Genomic DNA, 18,825 nt, shown 5'->3' with positions numbered 1-18,825 from the left:
GTCTGCCTATTGGTCTGAGGAGTACTTTTTTGTGTGAGCTTAATAAACTTTGTAATTCCAAGCAATGTCGAGTACCCTTGTTAGACTTAAAACATTCAAACAAAGATTACATTTAAAACGAACTGGGATTAAGAGAACACATTTCACAAAAGTCAACATAGTGTTGCCTCTGGGAAAACATAAATTCTAAATTTAATAGAGAAAGGAAGTCAGTCAAGGAAGATTTATATGTAATAATCCGCTCGAAAAAACAAAGAATACCTAGTTTTGACGAGTTCTAAGTTTTTGACACGTTACAAGCTTTTGACGAGTTCCGAGTAACACTCGGTTTTTTATGGCCACGAGTCGAGTTTTTTGTGTCTTTTTTTATTTACTTCATAAAACTCGAGCACCAATTTACGAGTTTTCCTCGTGACACATTACTAATAATTATCCACAATTTAAAACATGTATATTTACAAAGGGTTGCCTGATATAGATTTAATTAGTTTTTAACTTTATTGACATAAAATAATTTATGTCATAAAAATAATAGTTTTTACTCTATCAAGCATTATTATACATACAACTTGCATATTCATAAATGGTTATCCTTTTTTCTGAGTAATATGTCAAATATAAATATAATAAGCTATTCTAAATACATATTTTTCCCCGAGTCCAAATACATTTTTCGATGCTCTTCTACAACTAGTATTCTTTAATAATTGCGATTCCTCGTTCTGCTTTGTCATTTATAAGTTGAAGAGCATCAATTATTTCAAGGGGTTTCTTATAATCATCGTTACTTGGCCACAATGTTGGATCAACTTTCGACACTCTTCTGGGAGTTTCAGAATCTCAATGATTTATCTTGTCTATTTTGTAACAAATTCTTCTAAATTTTCATGGATAATTTTTTTCGTTGACAAACTTACTTGACGATCAAATAGAGCCAAAAACCCAGCTTTTCAGATACATATCAGAAATGGTTTATAAATTTTTGAGATGCCGTTTTTGAAATTAGAAATTTGATTCTGGAATAATTATATAGTGACTTCATCAAATTCAAATCACTAAATGAAGCTTCTGAGGCTGTAGGAGCAGAGATCTATGCTTTCAAATATATTTGTACAATAAAGATAAAAATATCCAGGAATATTTGTTCCTCTTTGGAAGTTAATTTAAATTGTGACTTTAATAACCAAAATTTTAACCAATAGAATACTTTAGACAACCAACAAGCGTTTATATTGGACCGGGAGACATAAATTTTATCCGCGTTGTTGAGTATCACCAAGAAACGTTATTGCAAGCTACCAAAATTATTTATAATCATCTATTGGAAGACTCTGTTGAAGATGATTGCTTACAAAATTGATAATTTATTTCTCGTATATCTTGAGTGTGACATGTTATTTCACTATTTACTGTTACAGGTTCGTAATTAGTTTTGTATATCATTTTCAATATTTTTTGGAATCTTTTGAAAAGTAGAACCTCGGAATAATTGGTATCTTTCACGCATACATTAAAAACTGAGCTTATTATTAATTCTATAATGTGATGTCTACATTCAAATGATAATCACTTTTTATCAAGTATTTCTCTAATAAAACACAATTTTCTACCTGTGTTTGAGCTGGTTGTATCAAAACACATGGCTTTAATATTATCTGCTACTCCCCAATCTTGAACAATTTGAAAAATTACATTAGCTTGCACTTCACCTGTACCAGATCGAAGCTTTGGAACACAAAGTAATTTGGAAATTATTATTCATATTGGTCATCACATTATTTTTATGCTGAAATTTTGGCTATCATATCCAAATACAAATGTATGGCTACGCTTTTAACTAAAATATTACAAAGCGGGATTATATCATAGTATTTAATAAAATATAAAGTATGATTTTAATATTATGAAAAATATATTTATATGTAATACTTTTTAAAAATTGTCAAGTAATAATATGACAATGATTATGTATGTTACAAAAGAGGGCGTGCTCTAATCTTTTTTCTTCCAATGTATTAAATGTATTAGTTACCTGATCGATAAGACGTTTTGTGATGCATACAACGCCATATATATACATCTTTTAAATCATAAATTTGATGACTTTTTTTAAAAGACATTACAAAAAATTTGCTCTAATAATATTTTAGAGGGTTTAAATTATATTGTGATCGTAAAAATTCAAGAGAAAGTCGCAATGTAAAGCTTCATTTAATAACTTAAAATGACCTCCGAATTGGTTTAACTTTTTGGGCCAAAAATTACCCTTTTAATTAATAGATAATTTTTCTTAAGCCTAAGGAAGCTTGAACATTTTTATATTCATTAGTAAAATAAATATAAAAATTGATTGACGGAATAAGTTTTTATGAGATGAAACAGTATGTAGTCGCTAATAAATAGAGAATGTAATCAACTGCAGATTTGAATGTTAGTTTAAGCCAAAAACATCACTCATTCCAGTTGACATAGAAACATTTTAAAAACACCTGAGGAAGATGGAACATTTTTCTATTCATTAGCGAAAAAAAGATAAAATTGATTGAGAAATCAGTTTTCATGGGTTCCCGGACTTTATGGAGACAGTTTTGTATCTATATTTTTCTGTCTCCATATAGTTTATTTTCAGATTATATGGAGACAGCAGACTATTTAAATACAACAACTAGTTGGAACTCATCGTCATATTGCTTGCTAGATGAATGATTTAGTTCTAGTGACTTTTTCGTCTCGTTATGTTTCTTGTGACATGATTGCTTTTCAACTTTTTAGGCTTCTACCATTTTTTGCATTGACACATTTTCCCCTTGGATATAATAAAGTGATCATTACATATAATATGTTTGTTTTATATTTTTTATCGTTGTATTGGAGTTTTTGAGAAATTAGACGGCATATAAGCGCGCCCACAAAAACAACTTCAACTATCTGGTTCCTCTGTTTTTTTTCCGAACATAAACAAACCTTGAATGGTTCTTCCTTCAAATCTTGAGTCAGATTTTCTAATATGGTTAGGCTGGTAAGAAGAGGCAATCTTTCCTCAAGTGCAGTTATTGCAAAAGGTATTTGACGAAAATTTTCCCTTATAAATACGACTTCTTCTCTTAAAGAATCATTATCAATTACTTCTTGTACTCTTCTGGTTGCTGCCACATCTTCATCAAAGCTGTTTAAATATTCTCTGAAGACGTCAAAGTAACGGTAGTAGTACACCACTGCTTTTAAACAAGTTCCTTATCTTGCTATAATTGGTGATGGAGGGAGGGGAATTTTGTAAGAAGCAGTAAATACTCTTATTCTTTTTCCAGAATTCAAAAACATCTCTTAACATTGGAAATAAGTTCGTTCGTTAGAGGAAACTTTTGTTGAACCATATCTGCAACTCTATGTAATCTATGAGCAATACACGTAATGTGAATCAATTCCTGGATTTTTTTTCGAAGATCTTCTGCTGCTTTGAGACAATACGAAGAGGCATCAGCTCTCCCAATAACTTATACACTGAGCTTATGACGATGTTTTTTACATTGTTTGTGTTTGCAATCTCAATATCAATCGAGTCAATAAGGTAAGGTCTCCGACAGAAATGTCCGTCCAAAGGGTCAATCAAAATTGCCGTGATTGACCTCCCATGATGATCTCTTGTCTCATCTAGTGCAACGAAAATATCCTTTTCTTCCACCTCTTCTTTTATTCTATTCAAAACTCCTTGACATACTTCCCCAACCAAGTTGTTAACGAACCATCGACCTGGAGAAGTTTTTCCAGTATACCTTGAGAAATTGGGATGATCCAGAACATTTAAAGGGATGTTACACGACACAAATAACTTTGCTAAGTCCAAATTGAATGATGAACCATTTAATTCTCCTTCATCTCCTTGAATCTTGTGTTTCTCGAAGACTTATTATTTAAGTTATTGATGTGGTGGGAGGTTTTGGAGTGGCGGATTACTTGCCATAAAGAACCAGATGGGCACGAGAAACTGCAAAAACGGCAAGATATACTTTTATTTTCCAAATCATAATTCCACACATCAGTACCTATGTTTTTAGAACCATGAAAAAAGGCACGTTTTCTTCGGCATGATGATGATGCACGTGACTGTGAGAGAGCAGTAAGGGGAAGTTGCTTTGCTGATGATTAGTACAATACCGAGGAAAATTTGTTTAAAAGATGCAAGCTTACCAACTCCTTTTATTTCTATTTATATATAATCTCTTTCAACCAATCAAATTCGTTCTTTTTTCAACGATTCCAACAACCCTACTGTATACATACATACACTAGCGCGCTCGTTAAATGAAGTTCTACTAGCTTTTTCCACAAAAAAGTTGGATACACCAAATGAGATTGCTAAATTAAATTAAATGTAGAAAAACGAGAGCGCTTTCATGTATGTTTGGTGCGCTAAAGCTTTTTTTCTTTCTTAAATGTCTATGGGAATCATAAAAAAATTTAATCAAAGTCAAGTTCAAAACACCTTTCGGGCAACTAAAAATTACAATATTTTATTTTCACAGAAGTAGAATAGCGTTGTGATTCAATCATATCGATCTTCTCTTAATACCATATGTAAAAATGGATGATAGAAGTCATAATTAATTTTTAAAATCTATTATATTTAACTTATGACCAACATATTATGCATATTTGTAGCACGTCAACCCAAATCGAAGCTAGAATAATTTTTCTCAAAATTGAACTTGGAATACATTTTCTAACAAATTATAGTTAATTTCAATGAACAAATGATTCCGATTAATCCTAAATGTACTTAAAGTACCCAAAATTAACCGCCACATTTATAGAATTAGGAAACTAATAAATTATATATCTAAGACAATATTAGACCAAATTAAGTCAGATAGGTAAAACGGAGTTTTTAAACTACAGTTAACACTCTCGGGTATTTCATTCATACCAGAAATTTGAATTCAATGTCTTTAATTGGCTGTTAATATCTCTTTGAAATATTGCCTGTCATTTTATAAAAATAAATGATTAAACGTTTGCATGTATGATTCGTGTATTTTTCATAAAAATAAATAGTGTTTTTTTAACTAAACCCTAACATGTAGGCGAAATTGAAAAAATACCTTAAGGATCGTAATAATAGGTAGATAATAATAATAATATTAATAAAAAAGAAGAAGAAATGCGTGCTAAATAGTGTGAAACCACTTCAGCGAACCCAACTTTAGTTCGTTCTGGGACACGTCGTTACCTTTATTGCACCACGCGATCTTTCTTCCATAAAGAAAAAGAAAATAGGGCAAAAATTATCTGGTAGTCAAAATAAGTCAATCATACCAACTGCTATTTATCTCTTATGTACTCCAAGACTATCATTATAGGTATGTTACCAACTCTAAAAAAAAGTCAAAATATGAATTTGAAAATGGACTTTAAAGTTGTGTATAGTGTGTTTCTTCTCATAAATACCTCAATTATTAAAGTCCATAGGCTATTCACAGAGAAATCTGGAGATTCGGGGTCGAAAATTAAATCCGTCTTCTCCTTTAATCGCACGTACTAAGAACTGGTATTAAATATGACGCACTGAGTTCGTTAATTATCATCACACTCATTATGTCACTCTTCATTTAGGACTGTCGTAGTTTCAATTGCTTCACCTACACTTTCCTGGATGTGAAATGTACAAGGTTCCTTGACTTGAAAGGAATGAATATGATACGACTATGAAACTCCTCTCATAATTTATTAGAGCCTACTGACTTCGAAATGAACGAGGAGTTGGCCTTCCAAACTTTATAACTCACAGGAGGACTACTTCATTTGTCCTCTAGTACAAAGGTACTAGGCGTTTTGGACAACCAACTGCTTTCTTCATAGCTCTGGAGACAATCAAAAATAAAAGAATATGAATGGAACTACTAGGTCGGGGAGAAACCTCAGCACAAAAGCTGGTAACCAAAGGGTTGGACAGACTAGGTCTCCCGAGGTTTGACTTTGATACAAAAATTCATCAAAGCAAAAATGGATCCCCTACATAATCGCTCCCTCATCAATTTATACGAATAAAAAAATTAAAATATTACAGCATACAAACGCATACATCAATCATTTCATAAAACTGTAGCCGGACTTTATGGAGACAGCCAATCAAATTTATTTCTCCATAAAGTCCATGAACGTTTGGACCGTTTTTTCTTAAAAAGGAAAAAAAAAGATGAGAAAAAAAAAGAAAAATAGAGCCCTTTATGCCACTAGTAAGCGTAATGGCCTTGATGAAGGTACTCAAATTGTTTTTTATATGTTGCTTTCCATATTATAATCTTGGCTACTTTCGTTTACAGGTGAAAGTTAAAGGATCTTTTGTTCTATTGATCTATTGTTGAGCAGACTACTGACGAAAAAGATGTCCTAGAAATGCATGTTTTATGCTGACAAGTATTCAGACAAGGTGGAAACAAATAGGGGAATTTCACCTAACTGTAAATTCATTTGATCCTGAGAAGATTGTTTTTACATATAATTAATCCTTAGACATCGGCTACATGGTGGCTTCTATTACCAGTGACAACCCGCAGCCGTGATGGGGATTTCCTGTCGTATAAGTTTTATTTAACTAAATATATTTATTTATACTTCAAGTCTCTAATCAGTGTGTTGGAACTGGAAGACCACATTTAAAGACACATTTCTGTCTATAGTATTTTCTTGAAAAATAAAGATCAATAGCATATATAAATAAACAAACTTGGTGGTAGAGTGTACATATTCAGTAGGACTTTTGGTTCCTCTCCTTGTCCTTAGAGTACCGATGGGCACTGAATATTACATTCAGGGACCTTTTCTTCCCGGTCGTGTACTCTAGTGGCGTTGTAATAGGTAATAATAGGTTGTAGGTATGTTGCAAAAGTCTGAAAAAATGGATTACCTAAATACCTCAAATATTAAAATCTATTGGCTATTCACTGAGAAACCCTGAGATTTGTGGTCGAAAAATAAATCCGTCTTCTCCTTGAATTGCCCGTACTATGAACTTTTTCTTAAGACGGGTGTATTAAATAAGACCCACGGAGTTTGTTAATTATTACCTCACTCAAATTATGACCATCTACATTTAGAACTGCCTTAGTTTAAATCAAGGAACTTACACTTTCCTAGATGTAAATTTACGATGTTGAGTGCCGGAAAGGAATGAGCATAACACAAACAGGACACTCCTCTCATAATTTATTAGCGCTTATAAATTTCTTTACTTCATAAAAACTGATTCTGTTCATCGATTTTTATATTTTTTCCAGTAATGAATAGAAAAATGTTAAACCTTCCTTAGATTTTAAACACAAATTCTCTATTAATTAGAAGGTTCATTTTTGGCCCTTAACGGAGGTCATTTTAAGTTATATATTGCAACTTTCTCTTGAATTTTTGCAAACACGATATAGTTTAAACCCTCTAAAATATGATTAGAGTAAACTTTTTGTAATGTCTTGAAGAAAAAGTCATCAAATTTATGATTTAAAAGATGTATATATTTATGGTTTTTTATACGTCACGAAACTTCTTATCAATAAGATAATTGAGCAACTTAATACATTGTTAAGAAAACAGATTAGAGCACTCCCTCTTTTGTAACATACCTATATGTTGTAAGTTTTGAATTTTCAAAATAAATAAATAAAATACATGGAGTGAATTGCAGTAATCATAGTGAAAGGGAGAAGAAATATGTGCAAAATGATGATATTCATCATGCTTAATAGAAATATAAGGGTATGCCATTACATAATCTGTCTTGCCAAAATTTACGTCATAGAGTATAACAGGTGTACATTAGCAGCAACATTCAAGGAAGGCGATAAGTAGCCTCTCTAGGTAACTATTAAAAATTGTGGTGGAAGTCAAACATTTGATAGAAAAGTGTTATGATATAACCTTGTATGTCTATTAAACTTGATACTATAATTCTAGAAACTAGATTTTTTCTTGTATTATAGTATCAAGGTTAATATGAGTGGCATAAAGTGATGATATTAAGTATTTATATGCATGAACTCATAATTTGTGAATTATAAAAGTTTCTAAACATATCAATTTGTTCAAATTCTATAATTATGCATGACTGACATCACGATTTAGAATGTATTTCTTTTTGTAGTCAATATCAATCCTATTTTCCTTATTGTACACAATGTATTCTGGATTTTCCTTTGTCCAAGATTTCAAGATGGGTAGTCCATTTCCATTGGGATTCCTATAAACGAAAATGAATATTTTGTAGGGATAGAGGCATTTATATTCCTACCCATAATATGCAAAATTAGTCCATGCTTTGGTAATCGTGCTTGCTACTTTCTTTTCTTCATCCGTTAAATATCCATCAATACATTCAGAATGACTTTCACGAAGCTTCTCAACTACACACTCTATTTCAAAATTACAAATTCCTAAATATTCCACAGCCACATCTATTGTGATAAATATTATTGAATAGTTATAATCTAGAATAACTATAATGATCAAAACATACTAATAATTTCCTGAATATCACAGAGTACGAGAGGAAGTTCATAGTCAAACATGAACATTAATTCATCAGCATGACAAGCTCCATATTTACCAACAAACGGACCCTCAGTAAGTATAGAAACTGTATGACAAATCGATTTGGTTCCATTATACTCAAAGGAGTACCAGTAGGCATTGCCGGTGTGGCTGGCGTGCTTGGACATCATATAATAAGAAGAGGCTTTCAATATTTGCGTCCCTAAGTACTAAAATAATTTAATATATAAAAAGGAAAGAAATATCTATAATTAATTGATAATCAAAGATAAATACATCAATGAGTCCTGGAACAACAGATTTTAAAGTCTTCATTTCATTATCCTTTCCAAAGTAATTGTCCTTTATTATTTTTTCCACAGTGTAGCCATTTTTGAAGCCTAAGGCACGATTAAGATCCTCAATCATTTGGTACTTGAGATAATTAGCAGTTCTATTGTTATTTTCAACGTAGTTGTTTGGTTTCAAAACTGTATTGTAGATAACTGGAACAGAGATCATTCAGCATTAATAATAAAAATTAAAAAATCCTTACGATTATAGGTATAGATCCCTTCATAAAGGTTATTGCCAAAGAAAATTGGAACTTCAGTATTGTAATCTCCACTATATAAAATTTCCATGGGATCATCCTTGGGACCATAGAATTTCTTATCTCCCTTTGTTTGTGCACAAGGTGATGATCCTCCAAAGCCAAGATCAAAGTGCTTCCTCCTTTCCGTCTAAATCAGATAATTATCATACCAGTACATACATATATATGCAGGACGTACATAATTTACGTAATGTAAAATGGTTAAATATATTTCTTTTTAAATTTCAAATCAATATGAATGTTAGTAGTACTCTAAACAAAGCAAAAATTAACTTACTGTAAATAGTGAGAACTCCTTTGTTATTTCCCAATCTTCAAAATTTCGAAGGCATTTAACGATGGAATCATCATCTTCATTTTCATTGATAGTTTTACATCCCAATCTCTCTGCAAACTCATAACCTGATCTTCTTGGCTCCCTGTCAAAGGCCCATGGAGAAATGGCGGAGCCAGATTGACCAATTCCATATTTGAATAAATTCTAAAATACAGAGATAGAGATACTGACTAGGATTGTATTCCGTACTATAATCCTTACCTTTTCTCGAGTTGAAGGAGAAAGGAGCAAATGCCCGATGGTTGCACTACCTGCTGATTCCCCAAAGATAGTAACTCGTTCCTTGTCACCACCAAAGTGTTCAATGTACTTTTGTACCCACTCCAGTGCTAATAGAATGTCCAACATTCCTTGATTACCTGCAGACTCGTCAGAGTCTAAACAAAGGAAGCCTAAAATCCCCACTCGATAATTAATGGCAACCACAATCACGTCTGCTGCATCTCCAAGTCGATCTGCTTCACTGTGTAGATGTGTTCCACTCGAGAATCCTCCACCATGAACAAAAAACATCACTGGGTATCCCTTACTTTCCTTTGGTGGGGGCTTGACTGGTGTTGAGATCGTTAAATGGAGACAATCCTCTGACATGCCAAAGTCCACATCCAACCAGGACTTAATGGTTTCAGAAAGTGTCATGGTCTCTAAGGGCAAACCCTCAAGATCAAAAAGTTTACCTACCATTTTTAGTATAAATTTATTATTGATTTCTTCTCTAGATCGAGTATTTTCCATGAGAAGTTCGATAAGATCTAAGTTGTTCATGTCTAGATAGGTAGTTATGTTATCAGGATTTATTTCACCTTGTGCACAAACTGGACCACTCTTTGTAGCATCATATGGATTGCTCTTGGTTGGTCCAAGGATATCTCTTTCGTCAGAGTAAGCCTGTGATTGCTGTATAATGCTTTTTATGTTTAATCATTGACTTAAATGTGTATTTTTTAAATTACTTACTGAAAAGCGTCTTTCTTTTGTCATAGGCTCAGCATATGGAATATTTCGGAAAACCTTGTACATTTTTGTTTCGCCTTTTTCATTTCCAAATGTTTTTCGAAGCTTTCCCTTTAAGAATCCATAGGGTTTCGGCAATTTCAGTATAGATGTTTCAGGTTCATCTAAATATCAATTATTAGGATTAAATATACAACTCTTTTATCTCTAATCCATGAAATCACCTCTTTTCCAGGAATGCACTTCGAGAAATACTAATGCCATCACTGAAATCCATATTATAGGTGATCGTATCTCCATTGTGCGATACATTTTCATTTAAGACATTTTTTGTAGTTTAATCTAGTTATATAGTCATAGATAAAACAATTTATCTCTTTTATTATCAGATAAATTATTTGTAATCCTATAATTAATGATCTTACAATCAAGAAATGCAATATGTTTGCTTTATATTTACTAGAACAATATTAATGATAATCATTGATAAGGAACAACAAGGTACGTCATTTTGCAAAAAAATAGAAATATTCCATATATATCTAACCGAGGTGGACACCCGCTAATTCAACGGTACTGCTTGGATTTGAGTAAGAACGCGATGAGAAGATGTGAGCGAGACATATGCCACTAAGCATTTGTTAATATCAGCTACCTGTTATATGATATTTTCAAGGGGATATAATAAACTACTGCTATAAAGAAGAGAACCTTCTATATTTTAAAAAGCAGTAGTCTAAGGAAAAAATTATAATTATATTTAAACTAAAATATAACTATTTTATTATGCATTTTTAAAATAATTTCCACCAAAGATAGGCAATAATTCTTCTTTCAGAGGGACATCCTAACACCACAAAGACATATTGTTTATTAAACAATGAACATAAAAGAGGAAAGAGCACACGCAATTCATTTTAAAATTTTTAAAATTAAGGGACCAGTTCTTCCTCAATCATTCTATATTCTATAACATGACGGAGGTAACAGTGTTAAAAAAATGTCCATTTATCTTCTTTGGTGAGCCTAATTACTGAGAGAAACTATAAACTAAAATAGGATATCTTCTTAAGCAGTTTATCTCGAAGTAAGTAAATAGACTATCTCTACTAACTAAATATAAAATAAAGGTTGCGTGATACCAATGACCTATTCTGTACATTGGTATTCTGTACATAAATACTAGGGATTAGCGTTCTTACAATTTTGGTAGTCTTGTAAGCGTTAGTGTTTGATTCATTAGGTTCAGATAAGGTGTTAGGAAAATAAAAATCATACTTTTAGTTGTTAGGGTGATTGATAATCAAGATTTTAACATAGACTAATTTAATATGTTACGATTTATACGTATTTGATCCTAGGAAAACCTCAGCAAATAAAATCTTTATCACCCCTTCCATGCATTTGTTCCAACATAGCGTTCTACTACTTCTCTGAAATAACAATATTAACGCACCAGATATATTCCTGCGGATACCCAAAATTTGATTAGTTATAGCTAAGGTTGAAAATTTTGTTAAGAATATAAAAACATGCGAGGAGAAGAGAAGAAATACTTATGGCATCATTGATTAAATAATATACATCTTCTTCTAGCAAGAACGCCATCATTCCCGCCTTTATTATTGTGAATATAAATGTGTGTTTAGTCTTCTCCTTGCACGCGTTTTTCTCTACAGAATGATCAACTTTAGTAATGATTAATGTGTTTGAACAAATTTTTCCAGGGCGAGTAATCCCAAGGCAAACTTTCCCAATACAAATTTTCCATAAGCGAGCTTTTCTGACACCAAGATGGCGTATAGAGAGAGAAAAAGATGTACAGATGTACAGAAATAGAGATATGGGGGGAGAAAATTTTCTAATCCAAATAACATTGCTACCAAATTACTCTCTATTCCTTCTGAAAATTGTTAATATGCATAATATAATTAAGCTGAATTTTATATTCAGGGCCAATTCAGTTTCATTGTTAAAAATAATACGCGAGTCTTCCCCTGACCTCGTGCAAAGATAGTTTGACCCACCCTGGTATCATGTGGCAATCACTGCCGCCTTGACAACTCAAACAATGGAGTCCTGATTCAAGCGTAGCAGTGCTGCTGCTGAGAACACAGAGGGACATGTAACAAAAAAAATAAAAACACAGTCTCCCTAAAAACGTTGTCAGTATTCGGAAGAATACATCTTAATTGGATTCACGTTCACAAGCTCTATTCCCCCCATGGCGTTGTGTTTTTTTCTGTGGGGAGAAGTTGGCTAACAATGGAATAAAGTATGTGTCAAACTGTGTCGATCCTTGACACTAGAAGGTGTAGATCTTAGAGCTTGGGGAATTATGATAATATTATATGTTTTAAAATTAGAAAACTTATCGCAAAGGACAAAGGTGGAATTGATTTATAAAATACTGTTTTCTTAACACTTCAGTTTCACAGCAATTATGTACATGTCGTTTGAAGTTGCTTGTCTAGGGTAAATGATTTTGTGGAGGAAAACTGTCATTGTTACATTGTAGCACTCATTTCTGGCCCTTGACTATTAATTTAGATACTGACATCAAATATAAATATTATTTTTCGATATAATCACCCTATCGTTCAAAATCCTTTTAAACGATTTTCCTATTAGCTAAAGTCTTCATTAAAGGATATCTTTAGAGGCTTTATGACCCACATCCCATATATTATTGACCTTCTGCAGATCCCCATAACAGTGGCAGTCAAACTATTTTTTATTTCAGGGAACAAAAATAGTGTATCTGGAGCCAAGTCTGGATTATTTACTCTTATGGATGGCTTCCCATTAAAGAATTATTGGTATCTACCATATTCATCGTTTGAGAGACCAATATCTTCATGAAGCTAATTTAAAATAGTTATTAGAGATGTAGTAAGGTTCTATAAGATATTATACGACAATTTTTATTCACCATGATATCTAGAGACTCGATAAACTTAGGATTTCGGATTTTTTTCTTGAGGATCCACCTCTTTGATCTCTTTTGATACTTTACTTTCTGGTCTTTCGACAAGATTTTTCAGTTTTGGCTTACATATGAAGGGATTACTTTATTCTCTAGAGCGCTCCCTAGGTAAGTTTTACCTACACACACTCCTTGATATACCTAAATTAAAGTGTCGTTCATTATTTGTATTTTATATAAGTACTTCTCTTTTCTTTGTTTTATTAATATTTATTATGATTTGTAAATAAGGATAATGGTGTTTACGTATATTTTTATTTTTAATGTTTATCATTTTTCAAGATATAATCACCATCAGACATTTTATGAAATTCCTGAAAATGATACGAAACGACTAAGTTTTTAAGTCATACTTAAAATGACTAGTCCCATATACAGGGACGTGCAACAAAACGTGGACTCGAAAGATGGATTTAGAAATGCATCAATAATTTTATATTTATATTAGGCAGAAAAATAGTGTTAACAAGCATGTAGAAAAAGTTTTTGCAAAATTGTCTTCATTCAACATGACAATCCTTCATTATCAATCACCGTCTTTACTTGTCGCCTGAAGGGCATGCGCGAGTTGATGATAAAATCCTCTGACAAGTTGTCCAAAGTAGCCACTATGGAGGATTTCAGTGAGTACACATTTGGTCGTGAGGCTCTGTTGGTTTCCCTCTACAATGTGTCCCTTATAGAAAAGTCTGGTGAGGAAGGTGATCATATCTCTTTGGAACAGAATCGAGCTGTCTTATTTGTGCATAACTTTTGGCACTTGGCGGACGTGTGAGAGTGGGCGCCATCCTTATTCTGGATTTAGTTATCCTCTGGATAGTTGGTCTTCACCAATGGCAAGTTGGTGTACTAGAAAAAGAACGGAGGCATCTTTTTCCATCAGAGTCCACAACGACCATTGTTTGGGCCGGATATTTGTTGTGGTAAACCCCTGGTACCTCTTTTTTTGTTTCCGCAAGCCAGCGGTGGTGGAATTGATCGACGGTGAAAATCTTCTTGTCTGAGAAAATTTTCACAATTGACCCATTTGTCTTCATCGATGGGAGGATTTTCTTGTATCTCTCGAGACTTCCTGGGTTTCATACCCTCTGTCAGAAAGTGGCGTGGAGTTCTTGTGAAAGAAAATAATCCCAAGTTGTGCTTTATAGCCTTCTTGATGGTCCTTGAAGCCACAGAGAAGACGTTGGTGAGGTGATTCATCGACTTAGTGAGATCCTCCTTTATATTCTTCTCCAAACTTAACGCGTACTTCATATCCCTCTTTAAATTATGCCATCCACTTGCTGACATCCTGGAGAGGTCTTCTCAATTTTTTTTCATCTTGGCCAACTTAAAAACCAGGCTCCTAGAACCCTTAACAATGTCTTTAATCTTCATCATATCAACTCCAGCATCTAGGAGATCTGAGATGCGCTGCCTTTTTTTGCTTGTTGCTCGCTCTTGATGATGAAATGACTAAATGAGCAGTATAATTTTTTTATGTAAAAAGAACGACGGAAACAGAATATCAAAAAATAATCGTTGGAACAGTTTGTTAAAAATACTAACCTCTCCCACGTCGTTATCTTCATTGTATCACACAACTTTCATTCAAAAAGTAACATAAAAAAACAAAAAAACCCTGAACTTAGTTAATAGTTAGCCCATTTTTTTGCAACTATGCACCTATTGTTCAATGATAAAAAGGAGCTAATTCTAATACAACCAATCAACGCTCAGAACACTGTTTAGGAGAAAAGAATAAAAATCATCGACACCCGACAACAAATTACACTGTCCATTTTTGTGTTAGCGAGGTAACGCAGTTCTGCATCATTAATATATATATATGTCTCATCGAATTAATTCACAGATACCTGATTATCCGATATGATTCAATTCAACATGTATGGAATAGGCATAGAAAAATTTGAAATGTTGAGTATTAAATAAATAATGTTAAGTGATTTGTATTTAATTATTAAAATATAACTAATAGGTATGTTACAAAATGCCGATTTACGGTGCGAAAAAAACTTGCAAGAGGCGTGCTCAGAGGTCTAGAAGTTTTTTGGGAATCTCAATAGAAATGATGGATTTTCATTATTCAAATGGAAAAAACAATTTGATGTCATAACTATTTAATGTAGATAAATTCTCTTTCACACAGTTTAAAATTTTTTTTCAATACGTTACTTTGTTTATTCGTATCATTTGCTTGAAAATAAATTACTTCAAGATAGCCTTCAAAACCACAATTTTGGTGTAATGGATCAAATAAATTGTATAACGGACGTTAAAATATCTATTTTTTTACTATTTTGTAGAGTTTCCAGTTAATTTCTTGATTCAAAGTGCATAAATTTTAATCCGGTCTTATCACCTTCAATCTTTATTACTGAGCAATATTTAAGTACTTTGTCTATTTTTTTTTTTTTTTTTTCCCCGTAATTCCTGAAAATTCCATTCAATTATCTTGATATTTAATAAAGTTGTATTTTAATTGAAATAACATATTAGATCAGAGATTTTGGTGTAGGTTATAACTTAAACAGTACGAAAAGAAGGGATGAAATTCCAATGATAAATTGGTCATAACTTCGTTATTATTGAAACTATAGACATGATTTTGCTATCAAAAAGTATTCTTTACCATTTTTTATTCGTATTAAATAAAACAGGTTTCCAAGGGAAAAATTGAATTTGAAATTTTTTGTACCATACCTATAACTAAAGTTGATAATTCTGTATAGAAAAACGCGTGCAAGGAGAGGGGGGGAGAAAGACTTATGGTATCATTGTTTAAAATACTGATGTAATTATCAGCTGCCTGCTTTATTATGATTTTTGAGGGTATAACGAACTTATTTATTAGCAAAACGTTTAATGAAGATATACTACGTATAATTGACTTTGACGTTTTTTATCCGTTACAGTAGATTTGAAAACGTCACACTCCATGAAATTGTAATTCATTATGAACCATATTCTCAGAATAATAACTAATGAAACGACAAAGTAGAGTATTTGGAAATATATTTGAAGTTCCAAGTTTAAAATAGAAGTCTTAAATTAAATATAATCTACATACTAGAAAATAAAAAATAAACCGTCAGACATTTTAAGTTAAATATACAAAATTAAACAATTGTAATCATAATAATTAATAATAACAATAAATTATAAATACAGAATATTGAAATAATAGATTGATCGAAATAATATTTTCTTATTCTGACATGAATTCAGTTAAATATGTCATAACTGTAAGTTGCTAAGTTGCCAGACGTGGAGTTTAATAAAAAAGATCATCACCTTTTTTTCCTAATGTGGGAGTTGCAATATACAATTGTGCACATGATAGACATATCCCAACGGATGAAATATTATTAATAATAAAGTAAATGTCGAAATCATAAAATTAGACAATAAATATACTAATAAATAAAATGTTAGAATTAAATTCATCGTAAAGATTTAGACCAAAAGCTAATTATGTAGTAATGTCCGGCGATATTACTCCTTATTAAGAGCATCCAAAAATATTTTTCCCCCGTTACTTATGCTTGTATAACAACATACTATTATCGTGAAGGACGCACAATTGCTAATTATAATGCTACACCCAATGCAACTACACCCGTTGTTGTGACCATTAAAGCAGTTGTTTTTGCCTTTTATGAGTTTTCTGAACACAATTTATTGAGCCTATCAACCATAGCTAAGCGTTAAGTGATAAAAAGTAATATTTATTGACTATGTAATATTGGAAAACCTAATTATCATACCCAAGTCTTTAAGTGAAGAAATTAGTCTCAGACAAACTAGTTGCGAACCATCCAAAGCTACTTCCCCGTTGTTGTGACCATTTAAACAGTTGTTTTTACTATTTAATGAGCTGTGTATCATAATTCTTGATATTTTAGCTAAAATAGAATCATATTTTATGATTAGATTTTTGAAAAATATATAAATACTTACTGTTAGATGGTACAAAATTCAGAGTTCTATTTCGTAATTTGGTGTGGATGACTCTAAACATGCTGAAAATGATCTTAACTTCACAATTTACAATGGGGGTATTTCTATAAATGACATCATTACCAACATCCTCCATTAATTTAATGATGGTTGCTCGGGCAGGGAAGAATATACCCTTGTATTTCTCCCTAAATTTTTTGAAGGTAGTATGATCAGCAATAGATTAGGTTATATTATATGCAATAAGCATGTTTGTGAGATCAAAGTTAAAGTCTGACTTGATGTATTCATCGTTAACTTGATTTTACAGATGAATATTCATGCTCTTGACTTGAGATGAGGATAATAAGTGGCGTGTAATTCTAGACAGGGACTAAAAACACATTTATATCGACAAATCCGACAAGCCATCATCTATTTCTCATCTGGTAAATATTTTCCAAATTCCTGGGCTTCCATTTTTAGAAATCCAGACAGAAGGCAACGTTATTTTAGGCATTTTATTCAGTTCTCTATCGACTATCAGCATCTAATATTATATTAATATTGAATAATAAAGGCGGGAAATAATAAGGTTCTTGATAGAATAAGACATATTTTACTTCTTCAATGATGCCATAAGTATTTCTTCTCTTCTCCTCGCACGCGTTTGTATTCTTACCAAAATTATCAACCTTAGTCATTACATAACTAAGTGAGATAATTATTTACATTCCGACCGGCGAGCTTTATTCTATACGAATTTTCCCAGTGCGAGTAATCCCAGCACAAACTTTCCCAATACAAATTTTTCGTAGGCGAGCTTTCCTAGATCCTGTCATCCTCACTCTATAATTATCTCTCATAATAATAAAACAATGCTTCATTTAACCGGCAACAGGAGCACCCTCTGCTTGTAATAAATATAATTAAAGTACACAAAAGTAGTGTATGATATTATTTATAAATGACGCTGTCTTATTTTTTTATCTACATACTTATATTTTATTGAAATTTTAATTGATGGATATCTATAATGACTTTTGAATGTATACTTAAATATATATATTTTTTAAATCTTAAGTACCCCTGGAGTGCCTCCGAGTACACCAAGGGGTATGCGTACCACCATTTGAGAACCACTGGTCTAGAGGTTGTTAATAACTTTAGATAGTCTACATAATATATGGCCAATATATATGAGGATTTTTTTTATTTTGTGGTATCGAGAAGAAGACAGGAGAGCGACTTGGGATACAACTTAGTTAAGAAGATCAAAAAATATTTATGAAGAACTAGAATGACAAACCTTCTGCTGAATGAAAGGATAGAGCAACAGAAAAAAGCATATTCCTTATTGCAGTAGTAAAGTGTTGTAATTGATCTATTAAACTTTTTTTTATTTCGATGTAAGTTTTGAAATATTGTTCGTAAAAAACATTCTTATTAATTATTGTTTAGTTATCTAGGCTATTA

General features: G+C 32.1%; 1 protein-coding gene and 1 long non-coding RNA gene across 2 annotated transcripts; one reads left to right on the top strand and one right to left on the bottom strand.

Moving 5' to 3' along the window:
* Positions 1–7,483: 7,483 nt before the first annotated feature.
* LOC121131393 (fatty acyl-CoA hydrolase precursor, medium chain) lies at positions 7,484–10,809 on the bottom strand. The gene is made up of 9 exons (XM_040726852.2): positions 10,649–10,809; positions 10,428–10,588; positions 9,672–10,367; positions 9,411–9,614; positions 9,074–9,260; positions 8,815–9,023; positions 8,504–8,747; positions 8,279–8,441; positions 7,484–8,227 (listed from the first exon to the last, which is right to left on the bottom strand). The coding sequence occupies exons 1-9, from the start codon at positions 10,740–10,742 to the stop codon at positions 8,086–8,088; spliced, it is 2,100 nt and encodes a 699-aa protein (XP_040582786.1). The 5' UTR covers positions 10,743–10,809; the 3' UTR covers positions 7,484–8,085.
* Positions 10,810–13,746: 2,937 nt separating this feature from the next.
* LOC121131386 (uncharacterized) lies at positions 13,747–15,647 on the top strand. The gene is made up of 3 exons (XR_005869044.2): positions 13,747–15,206; positions 15,263–15,326; positions 15,389–15,647. It is a non-coding gene; the product is annotated as an uncharacterized lncRNA (long non-coding RNA).
* The last annotated feature ends 3,178 nt before the right edge of the window (positions 15,648–18,825 follow it).

The sequence above is a fragment of the Lepeophtheirus salmonis genome, chromosome 1 (assembly GCF_016086655.4).
Source record: "Lepeophtheirus salmonis chromosome 1, UVic_Lsal_1.4, whole genome shotgun sequence".
In the NCBI taxonomy this organism is placed as follows: Eukaryota; Metazoa; Arthropoda; class Copepoda; order Siphonostomatoida; family Caligidae; genus Lepeophtheirus; species Lepeophtheirus salmonis.
This window is presented reverse-complemented; position numbering and strand designations above follow the sequence as displayed.

Excerpts from the sequence above, each read along its gene's own strand:
- LOC121131393 (XM_040726852.2), bottom strand. The coding sequence starts at position 10,742 with ATGAAAATGTATCGCACAATGGAGATACGATCACCTATAATATGGATT. Across the intron at positions 10,368-10,427 it reads CAAAAGAAAGACGCTTTTCA|CAATCACAGGCTTACTCTGA; the intron begins GTAAGTAATTTA and ends AGCATTATACAG. Across the intron at positions 8,748-8,814 it reads TTGTTCCAGGACTCATTGAT|TACTTAGGGACGCAAATATT; the intron begins GTATTTATCTTT and ends AAATTATTTTAG.